The following is an 11,592-nucleotide window of genomic DNA, read 5'->3' as shown; positions in this document are numbered from 1 at the left end:
TTGGTGCTCTGTGTTGGTAAGGTACTTACCATCTGTGTGTGGTTGGAATAGAAGGTCTGTTCATTCAGGGGGAATTTCTCCGCTCCCAGAGAGTGGTAGAGCTTGATCATTTGAGAAAACTGCAGAGACAGAGGAGAATACAGTGTATTCAGTATTCAAGCTGCAAGGGTCAGGAAGGTCTACATTTGTGGTGGCCAGCCCGTGGATCCAAGCCAACCTTGTATACAGTGTATGAGGGCTGGTTGCCTGATCAAGACCCAAAAATGTGCAGTTCATCACAGTATTACACTTCAGAACCTGTGAAATACCACCATGTCAATGTTGAGACACTGGGCAGGAGGAGGACCCTCGGAAGCCTCAGACTGTGACGCTCTTATTTAAATAAATTACAAGATAGAAATGACAAATCCTGACATTTGAAACATGAAATCGATATGTTCCCGATCCCATCAATCCCACTTCCTGACAGACCTGTAATTATCAACCCACACGCAGGCGAGCGTTCAGTCTTTTCACCGAGATTCATTTATGAGAAGTGGAGGCCCCGCGGCAGCTTCAGAAACAGGTGCTCCCACTCGCTTTAATAGCCTGAATAAATCAGACGCTGGCAGCTGCCCTTTGAGCAGGACTGAAGTGGAGCCCTAGGGTCCTTCAAAGATCTACTCACCACCCAAGGCTTGCTGCAGAAGTTGTAGATAGAATTGAGGGAGTTGATGCTCGGTACGCCCCCGAAATGCAGGCCAATCACGAAATTCCGAAAGTCCTCTCCGGGGATCATGCTGTAGGCGTGTTGGCGAACCAGGACAAAGTCTGGCTTGAAAGACCTGAAAACATTAGAAGCATTTGCTGTCAGATCATTTTGCAGTGCAATGAATGGATGTTTTTCATTTGTAATCGCCGCCACTCATTTTAACTGTTCCCTTCTGAATCAACCCACTCTAGCCTTATATCGTTGCAACTTGAGTCCATTACAAATGACAGCCTTTTTCTCTTTCGTTCACTTTTTAAGACCTCTCGGTATTTGTTTTGTGAAACACATGAACAAGTAATCCAAGAACATTCAGGTTTTTATTTGCTTTTCACTGCTTAAAATGCAGAGTCTTTAAGATCCAGCCATCAATGAGCACCGCACTCTTGAACCGCACTTGCTCCCGAGTCCAGTTCGGCTTTGAGAGGTTCAACCGAACCACAGCTGACTCATAGTGACACGCTACCTGGTGCAGCCCAGGACTTGTTTATGTGGTGCTCCCTCAGAGGCTTGTAAGGGATGGACCTCTGGATGTCTCTGAAGTTATTTTAAACACTTGAAATTATTACTTTACTGAAACACTAGATCCAACCCTCGGTACTCATTTATTTAACGCAAATCCCTTAGATAATTGCAGCCATACATGACTACTTGGATCTAAATCGTGGTGCACTGATCCTGGAGGAGCTTGGTCCAAGTGCTCAGAGGATCCTCTAAAAACATCTGCTCTTGTATTCCGTCACAAGATTTTTGAATGTATTCTTTGTTGAATCGATGCCCCTTAAATGCTCGTCTTTGTTCACCCATTTTTTTCTTGCCATTGTTGTCCCAGTGTAGCACGAAACTGTGCATCTAGATTCAACACAATGTTACCTGACTGATAAGGTAAACTGAGGTTGACTCCCCTTCATGGCAACTATCAACCGATAACTTGTTGGGCACTTGATTTTAAGGCTCTTCAGGCGACAACTGCTTGTTTGTTATGAGATACCAGCAAACCAGATGATCTTCTGATTAAAGTTTACTGTTTGTGAAGGACCTTCTTCCATCCCGTTTCACGTGACTCACTTCGCATGTTGATGCTGCCTCTGGATCAAGCGTTTACAAAGAAGTGCCCCATTATTTCCGTGGAGCAGAAAGGATGAATAAAAACGCTCCCAGAACACATCATCTGTTCAGACTCACTATCCAATTAACACCGCCTAATCCACTCCTGGCAAACTGCTGAGGGAACGAGGCCGACAGCGCCTACAATGGTGGAAGCATAAGGCTCACATTATATCTTTTGGAAGTCGATTTTGTTACCTTTTTTTGTGTATGTAGATTTTTTAAAATGAGGGAACGACAAAGTCAAACAACGTTCAACTAAAAGTCCCATCCTGATGTGTCAATTGAAGATATGTACCTGTCAACTACAGAAGCCTGAAGCGAATATCATTTTCTATCACAAACATGACATTGTGAAGAACGTTCATTGCCTTGGTGCGGAACCTTCCCAAACCTACATGTGGTAATGCTTACATTTTACGTCACTCGGCAACCGAGAACTCTTTTAAAAGCTGTAGACCTGAAGCAGAATCTTGGGGACTCAATACAACCTGACAATTTGTACTTATCTGGAGGGCTATCATATGTACTCTTCATCTTTGGGCCGCCTCAGGGGTGGCAAACTGTTCCACCACAGGGCCACTGTAGGTGTGGGCAGATGTTCCTCGGAAGAGCTCAGACTTTAACCAGTCAGCCGTCTGCAGTCAGTTTATTGTCAGTCTTGTTTGGATGGAACAAAGACCTGCATCCACATGGACCCGTTTGTGGCACTGGTGACACCCCTGGTCTCAACATGCAGATGAGCCAACATGAAAAGGTTCTAACAGGCACAATTTGGGCCTTTTCAAGACCTCACACACACATCTTCAAATGTAACATGGGAGGTCAGAACTAGCTTCCAAAACCCTTCCAGGCCTCAAGATGGCACGGACAGGAGAAGCAATCTGCTTTTCGGCGACAGAGTGACTGCAGCTGTTTCTCTCTTGTGCTGCACGCAGCCACGGTGGCTGCACACCAAAGACTGTGCTATTTTTATTGTTAAAAAAAGCTGTTTATTGAAGCTCCAGAACCAAAACCAGACTCCTTTAATACACATCCCAGTTGGTGTGGTGCTGGATGACTTGGAATGAGCAATAACAAACTGTAAAGAGCAGTTGATGGGCAGTTTAATGTTTCATGAGCCGAGACACAGATTCATGATCTACTGTCCTCCAACTAGCTTCAGTAGAAAGTGATGCTGGATTTAATTCTACTGGATCAATGAGGCAGAAACTTACGATAATGAAACAGCAGGAGTTTTATCATGAGCGTCCAACTGGACATTGCTTTGCCTAAGTGAGGGAGACGAATGAAGTTTCCATCAAAGTCATTATTCATCTGAAAATGTGCAGCTGAAAATGCACATTACAATCATTCGGAATAAAGAATACCAGATACCCAACTTCTGGTTCATGTGGCCTCGGCCCCTTTGTCAAATAAGCTCTTCCAATTTAAAAAAAAGGGTGATGGGATTTCTACCTCCCGCTGCTGGATTTATGGGTGTTGTGATATACAGGTGAGTTGGTTAACTATCGACTGTCTAGGAGAACACAGCAGATGGTCCCTGGCTTTATTGGCAGGAGGAGCCTGTTTTATGTGCGTAAATATGTTTTAAAATGCTATTAAAGTGGAGGGGAGGCGTACGGCTAGTCAGTCAATAAATACAAGGACCACGCCACCAAACACATGCAGATGATTCACACAGCATAAAAACCATTCCATTAGTCAAACCAAAAAGCCACTTCAGTAAGGCACTCTCAAGTCCAGACACCATGGTCGCCTCAGAAGACCCCACCAAGCTGTGCCTACATCCTCGTCTCTGATGCTGTCCAGGCAGGTCTGTGTCTGGCGCATTCCTCCGACATCAAACCATCTCTTTCATTCTCCTGTACACTAGTACACCAAGGCAGTTCTGAACAAACGCTCACCAATAAAAGCAAATACTGCAACAAGAAATACTGGGAACTTGTCAGATCTCTGCCATATATGGACACAAACACATGTATTCCTCTTGTCTTTTCTTTTTATTTTTTTCCCTGGCCAACTCAGGCGGAACAGAAACATCCAGCAAGCTGCAAATGAACACAGATATTGTGATTTTCACCAGATGGACTAAATGGGCAAACCGTGTCAACATAATCAGATACGCTCTTAACATATGAAACATCATTGATAGTCAAATTCAAATTGGCATGGTGGCTCTGTGGAGTCTCCAGACGGTCATCCGCAATACCACAGACATGTAATCGTCAGTTTTTAGTCCTGTGAAAATCAACGGTTCCTGAAAAACAATTCAAGTCATTCACATCTCCTGGAGTTATTTTACAAACAGACAAACTTTGGCAACAACATCGCCAACTTGGCGGAGGTAGTAAGGACACTGTACAGCAAAGAAAAAGTTCACTTAAGCTGGAGAGCAGTCGTGTCCGGCATGAGGGAGACAAGAGAGGGGGAGCTTAGAGCTCTGTAGGAGAATCCTCATCCATGAACACATCAGCACTGGCTGCTGTTGTATCACTAGACTTGTTCTTTTTTGACTCTCTCCCAACTTCACGCTGCATGGACCCTTTTCTCTTTGATGGAAGAGTCATAAGGATTCCATCCAAAGACAAAGACGCTCTCTTTTGCTTTTGCCTCTGGCGTAGAATGTCATGGAAATGTGCCATAGCATTGTCATTGAACAGATTTATTGCTGTCATAGTTGATGCCTTATTTGGGTGATTTTTCTTCACAAAAGCTTGCATTTTTTTCCACATGTTGCACACCTCTCGTATCTCTTTTGAAGGGAGGATGTCCTCCTCGTCTTCAGACGAAGAGCCTGTTGGCTGCTGTTGCTCCCTATAGAGCAGCATGAGTTCATCAGTTGTCAGATCCTGGTTGTGCTCCTCCACCAGGCTGTCAATGTCTGCACCATTCACCTCCAGGCCCATGGTCTTGGCCATGGACACAATTTCCTCCACAACATGCTCATCTGCAGTAGAAAGTCCCTCGGTGTACTGTTGAGGAACACAGTCAGGCCACAGCTTCAGCCAAGCAGAACGGAGAGTCCTCATGGTCACTGCATCCCAAGCTTCATCAATGCACTGGAGGCAGCTCAGCATATGGAAGTGGTCTTTCCAATATTCTCTGAGGGGAATCTTAGATCCTTGGGTCACCTCGAAGCACGTCTCGAACACAGCTTTTGTGTACAGCTTCTTGAAATTGGAAAAGACCTGCTGGTCCATTGGTTGGACTCGTGAAGTAATGTTTGCAGGCAGAAACTTGATTTGAATGAACTGAAAATCGCCTTCCAGACGAGGAGGATGAGTCGGTGTGTTGTCCATAACCAGCAGGACTTTGAGTGGCAGGTTCTTTTCCACAAGATAGTCCTTCACCGTAGGACTGAAGACCTCGCCGAGCCACTCCATGAAAAACTGTCGCGTCATCCTTGCCTTGATGTTGGACCGCCACATGACATTTAACTTGCTTGTTTGCACTCGGAACTTCTTGAAAGCGCGTGTGGTCTCAGAGTGATAAACAAGTAAGGGCTTAAGTTTTAAGTCCCCGCTTGCATTGGCACAGAACAAGAGGTTGAGACGGTCTTTCATGGGCTTGGGACCTCGCATCGCCTTCTCCTCCACAGTCAAGAAGGTCCTTCGTGGCATCCTCTTCCAGAAGAGTCCCATCTCATCACAGTTAAAAACCTGTTGGGGCAGGTAACCCTCAGAATCCACCAACCTCTTGAACTCCGCTGCAAACGTGTCCACCGGTTCTTTGGGTTGCACAGTACATTGCACACCACTTCTCTTTTTAAAGTTCTCGTACCATCCATGGCTGGCGTTGAAGTCCCTGCCCGACGAAGAACCGGGCGCTTTACTTACGATGTCATCGAACAATGCTATTGCTTTACTGCAAACAATGGATTCTGTGACTCGTTCACCAGCAAGCATTTTCTCATTTATCCAGATAAGAAGCAGATTTTCCACATCCTGCAGAGCATGGGGGGTTTTCTTCGTTATTGCTGCGACCCCTTCTGCAGGCTTCAGCCTCTTTATGTCTTCCTTCCTCTTCAGAATGGCACAAATGGTGGACGGGGCCTTGTCGAAGATGTTGGCGAGCTCAGTCACGCGCACACCGCGGTCATGACACGCGATGATTTCTTCCTTCATTTCAACAGTCATCACCTCCTCTTTACCTGTGCGTCCCTTTGTTCGCTTCATGGCTGCGGTGACGAATGAAAACGCCGCCGCCGCTGCTGCTCGGAGTGAAGCCGAGTCAGGGAGGGAGAGACTCGCAAGCCGAAACCTCGCATTCCGAAGCACTCGGTGAACTCAGTCCGACATTGCTATTGGAGCGGGGCTCGCGGTCGCTGCAGACTTTCATCCAATCACAACGCCGAACTGTCTCCGTTCGCCGGACAGCCAATCGAATTACAGCCCGTCATCAACGGAAGAGGAGTCGAAGCCAAGATGGCAGCCGCCAAGCGAAGACTCAAAACAAACAGCGATATCAGCACAGATCAGCGGCTTCAAGCAGTGCTTATGCAACGGATTCATGTGCGACATGTTTTATATACGTTAGGACATTTCCTATCTTGTCATCGACATCCTGCATCTTCGAAAACATGTTATCCTCGACGAAGGCAAGGGGTTTGTGCAGCTGACACTGCAGCCAATCAGATGCCGCTACACGCTGCGTAAGCCAATCAGACGCCCAGCCGGGGCTTCGCTACGCCCCCTCAACAGGAAATACAACACTGATGCTGAGAATTAAAGAGGTATTTTTTCCTATTTCTTTATCAATCCCAGGTGTATTTTGTCACAAAATCGGGTCATTGCAGGTCAGAAGTACGTGTGGAGTGTTATCATTTCTCATGTTAAACGGATTAACCCCCTTTAGACACTGGAGAGCCAGGTCTAATGATGTTTTGAAAGCCGCTTTAACGGTAAAACAGAGGCTAGATGGAGTCACCTATCGATTCCACCACGGAAAAATGCAGATTTACAATCGGATAACGTACGATGGATGATGCGCAAAGTCAGATTAAAATGGTTGAACTCGTCTCAAACCATTTAGAATTGCATGTCGCAGAAAGGCAGTGGCCTCGTGCGTGTGTGTAAAGGTTATGACGTTTGAATTGTCTCTTTTTACGAGACAATAACCACAACTAGTATGTGTGCTGTATGTAGGTGAAGCCCTATTTGTTATGTATAATATGTAAAATATACAACGTGAAGACATAAAACCATGGCAATATGTAATGTGTCCTGAAAATACATTTTAACTTATCAGCTATGCTCTGAATAAAGATCTATCTGTCTGCTTACGGAATTGTGTTCCACTCTTAATAACTGTGCGGTTGCAACAATGCTATGAAGAATAAATGATTTTCTTATCTCATCCTATTAGATGCCACCGTTTGACATGGCTATAATTCCATCGTTGAACAACATGGATGTGTATTCAAGGCATCCACTGTCAAAGGTCAATGCTGAGACATCAATATGTTCAAGTAAGACAATCTAAAATAAACCTGTCTGTATATCAGGAATGAGAAAATTACAACATTAGTAAATAGGCAGGAAAAGTAACGGAAAGCTAGCGGATAATTGTATGTACTCACATGTAATACTTGTAGTTTAAGGAGAAATAATTTATCCGGTTGACCTATGTACAATATGTGCAACAATGACCACGACCATGTACACTTCATTCAGGGACTGGCACTGGAAACAAAACTGACAGCAGAGTTGGCCGCCCAGGAAATACCAGCTGTATCTCCATCACAAGATGATACTGGAGGATCTGCTTGGGATTATAGAGGTCCGTGACATGAGTGGGACGAGTTGAGGGAAGCAGCGTCTTCAAGGTCAGTGAGCTGTTAACATTTTTTGTCTCCACCTTACCACAATAGTTGACCTGAAGAGAGCCTCACTTCAGGTCCACTTCAGGTCACGGTCCACATTGTGCTCGACCATCTGAATCGCCCCACATCTCAAATGCTCACCTTGTAGAAGATATGCTAATGCGACCTCTAAATGGGGCGTCAGCGAAGCACTAAAAGTTTATAACTGGAACTAATGTGGACAGAGGGAAAGGGTTAAGGTCAGGTGAAACGTAGAAGCTTCATGAACAGTGAAGTGAGTGACAACAATCATTCATTATCACCGGCTGATGATGTAGAAAATGTGATTTTTTTTTTCCACAGCTTTTTGAATGATTTCAAATCTAATCTGAAGAACTGTACACTTTCAAATCAGCAAAAGTTCCCGCTCCGGCACATTTTCAAAGATTGTTGGACAACAATGCTGTTGTAATGTAAACAAAGCCACATCAAAAGTGAATTTGTCTTTTCACGCTGCAAACCTCGCCCCCTGCTGTTCAGTCTCGCACCTCTCTGCCTCAAGCTATGCCCAGCTCAAGGATGTCAGCCAAACGACACAAGCCTGAACCTATTGGCCTCCTCATTTCTCTGTCAGTTCTCAACACAACGTTTCAACGTCAACTGGGATATTAAATGAAGACGGACCGGCACCACAGCTGTAACAGAATGTGGTGTTTCACACGCTTCACAGCCAGAACATGAATGAGTTATGTTTATTTTACTAGAAAATAGCAGAAACACACTGTAATACGGAGCATCTTGATTTATCCACGAAACTCTCACAACCGGTTGAACAAAGCGAGAGATGACTGACGATCAAGATGATTTTAATCAGTAAAATACAGATCCCGACTTCAAAAATGATTCATGAATACTGTGGTGATCTTCAGTCACTTCAGAAAAATCAGCGTCTTTCTTCCTTGCTGTTCTCCTCATGCTGCTCGGCTGCAGGATCACGGCAGTGAAAACAGATTGAGCCCAACATTCATTTAGTAAATCTGTCTGTAAAGATGTTTATCAGCCTAATAAAGGTGAAAACACGTGAGTTATCTAACACCCGCACACATCACGAGCCCTGGACTGCTGCACTGTTCATTGACTCCCGTTCTGCAGCGTGAGTCTGTGTTCTGGAAGTTTACAAAGCTGTGGCAACAACTCAGTCCTGCCAGACAGCGATCTGAAACCTTAGGTTGGAGACCATAGGTATTCAATCTCTGTGTCGTCTCCACTCCAGTGTTTATTCAAGGTCTGTTAACAAAAAAAAGAACTATCTTCTTTCAGCATTTCACAAGCACGGCAAGACCTTTTACAGAGAGAAGCGACAACGTCAACAACAATAATCTTCTTATCCCAGAACATCTCGCTGCTCTGTTTGAATATTTCTCCTCCAAATGTTTGGCTGTGCTCCTGGCAGGACTTGATCCTCCCTCCATTAGTCGATCTTTCAATGATAAGTACCAACGAGGAATTTGCTGGGAATGCCACAAATGTGAAACAGAAGCCACACACACAATAGCACATTGTTTTCTCATAGCAATCTTGTGGCAAACCTGAGCTAAAGCCGGTCCTTTCTGCCACGTTGTGAAGTACGGAGAAAAAAAAACTCTTTGTGACATAAAGGTGGGAGAATATGAGGATTATGATTAGCTGCGCACAGATTACTCTGGAAGCCGAGAGAGCGAGCAAACCAGGAAGGAATCAACACAGTGAATTCCCTAAAAGGCTCACAAAGGGTTTTTGTTTTGTCATTCATCAACGAAAGGATGAATGGAAAAACAAAAAAGGCTCATGAGGCATGGAGACTCTTTTCTGACGAACCAAATTTCAAGCAACGGATTACAAACGTTATTTTGGAAAGTGCGCCGGAGATCCACACGTACAATACACAAAAGCTTACCGAGTAGCGATGTAGCCTAAATGAAGTACCTTTGAAGAAGAATAAAGACCTTTACCAGGCTGTAACCCCCCAAAAATAAAAATGTAATAATAGCAATATTTCAACTCAAATGATCATCCTTTTTTTTTTCATAGTCATTGACAGACATTTTTATGTGACAAACCAAGATTAGATTACATTATTGAGACCATGTTATAAAGCTTTTTGTAGCACTGAAGTTCACCCCATTCTTTTTGCTTCTCAGGGACCTGGTTGGCTTGTGCCAACAAGTGTCAACATGGCTGCGTCTGATCACCAGTCAGTAAATCTGAGGCAAAGGAAGAGGCAAAGTTATTTCGCCTGGATGTCACCTCACATGCACGGTGTTGGTCTTCAGCATTTCCTTGTCTATCATTTGTCTCGCTGCATTGAGCGTTGACTTTTTCTCACAGATGCGGGTGCAAGTCCTTGCATTTGAGCACTGACACAAAGTACCATGACAGATGAAATTACTTTTTTTTCCATATATATATTGTAATTCGAACAACATTCCTCATATTTTTCTTGTACGTGGGTGATGGTCACAAGACATTGAAAAACTGCACGCTGCTGTAAAGTGGTATCGGTTTCGTGGTATCGGTGGCCATTCCACAAGTATCGGTATCGCTGCATCCCTACTTTTTCTTTCCAGGTTCTATTGACAATTTTTGTGGTTTTTATCTTAAGCTTTGAGCTGTATTTTTGTTGTTCCTTTTAGCTGCCTGCATAGCATGCCTCCATTTGGATCATCATGGATTGTTGATATGGCATTTAGAGTTTGGATTTTGTTGGACTGTTTGAACACTTAAACAATAAATTTCAATACACTGAAAAACGCTGTTGCTTCTGCCTCTCAGTCTTCAGCCGTCCCTGATGTACTGTCATAAAGAAATTGGAATGTCACCAAAGCATTGTCGATAAAAACATTTTTAAAGAAGACAATATTAAATGGAAAAAAATGAGACAACATAGCAGTATGTACAAGGAGATGAATTAAAAAAAAGCCTAACAATGCTTGTAAAAACAACAGAAACACATTGATGTGAGAGGTGGAGCAAATAATGGGGAAACCAAAATCAACATAACAAACATTGAAAATGTTTCAAGTGGACTTTGCCTAAAGTAATAAATATAAATTGAATATAGTATGCAACGAAACAACTAACAAATTAATACATGGTGATTAAAATGAATAAAAAGAGCCACACAGCTGTACTTCAAGAACAAATACCTTCATAAGAAGTAGACAGAAATATTGAAAAAACTGACAGCAGACTTGAAACTCGGAGGAAAGGCCGACAGCAGAAAAACAAAATTAAAAAAACTGTTTCATAAGTCCTAATCAAAACAGAGTAATTTCATCAATATAAAAAAGGTCAACTGCACTGTCTCCAGAAAGGTTATCTAATCTCTGAGCAGCCTGACGTTGTGTTTATTGTCACAGTCAGAAAGGTATGATTCAATCTGGGAGCTTCCCAGAATGAAAACGAAACCGTAAGAGAAGGAAAATAATCAGATGAGAATCTGCTGAGCTGCCAGGAACTTTTCCAAAAATGGCCAAGCGGCTCGGTGGTACCGCGGCTGCCTGCTGGTGTTCTCATGCTAATAGCTGGTGATACGGTTCTGTTCACACACATATCAGGCTTGGATGAACTTTTGCTCATCACTTATAGGACAGTGAAGGGGGTCAAGACTCCCTCATCCTTGCCAAACTCTTTCTTCATCTGCTGAGATCCAAAAATCCTCTCACTCAGAATCCCTGAGAGTTTAACTGCATATCAAAACTTGAAAAAAATGAGAATGGAATTTCTCTGGAATTATTGCTGTTCTTGTTGGTGTTGCACCAGTCCTAGTACCCAAAGCTGCACACAATTACCATCCATTGTTCAGGAGGAGGAGGACGAGAGGAGAGGAATGTTTCCACGTGGCTTATCTTGACCCTTGGCTGCAGTGGTTCGTACCTCAGCCAGACCACAGTTT

At 43.8% G+C, this 11,592-nt stretch overlaps 2 protein-coding genes and 1 long non-coding RNA gene across 3 annotated transcripts in view; 1 reads left to right on the top strand and 2 right to left on the bottom strand.

Annotated features, from left to right (window-relative positions):
- The window catches only part of LOC128757932 (synapsin-3-like), an 80,796-nt gene that overhangs the window by 42,875 nt on the left and 26,329 nt on the right, over positions 1 to 11,592 (bottom strand). Inside the window, exons 5-6 of the mRNA XM_053863576.1 lie at positions 668 to 824; positions 30 to 119 (exon numbers count right to left, since the gene is read on the bottom strand). Of these exons, the coding sequence (XP_053719551.1) occupies positions 30 to 119; positions 668 to 824 (247 nt within the window). The remainder of the gene's footprint in view (positions 1 to 29; positions 120 to 667; positions 825 to 11,592) is intronic.
- On the bottom strand, positions 3,591 to 6,148 carry LOC128757931 (tigger transposable element-derived protein 1-like). The gene has a single exon (XM_053863575.1). It carries the CDS (start codon positions 6,031 to 6,033, stop codon positions 4,291 to 4,293), a length of 1,743 nt encoding a protein of 580 aa, XP_053719550.1. The 5' UTR covers positions 6,034 to 6,148; the 3' UTR covers positions 3,591 to 4,290.
- On the top strand, positions 6,283 to 10,434 carry LOC128757935 (uncharacterized). Its single transcript, XR_008414413.1, has 4 exons — positions 6,283 to 6,590; positions 7,223 to 7,325; positions 7,531 to 7,682; positions 9,839 to 10,434. It is a non-coding gene; the product is annotated as an uncharacterized LOC128757935 (long non-coding RNA).

This window comes from Synchiropus splendidus, chromosome 4, assembly GCF_027744825.2.
Source record: "Synchiropus splendidus isolate RoL2022-P1 chromosome 4, RoL_Sspl_1.0, whole genome shotgun sequence".
In the NCBI taxonomy this organism is placed as follows: Eukaryota; Metazoa; Chordata; class Actinopteri; order Syngnathiformes; family Callionymidae; genus Synchiropus; species Synchiropus splendidus.
The sequence above is the reverse complement of the archived record's forward strand: the minus strand, read 5'-3'. Positions and strand labels throughout refer to the sequence as shown.

What these genes read in the sequence shown, in the direction of transcription:
- LOC128757931 (XM_053863575.1), bottom strand. Translation starts at nt 6,033, where the DNA reads ATGAAGCGAACAAAGGGACGCACAGGTAAAGAGGAGGTGATGACTGTT.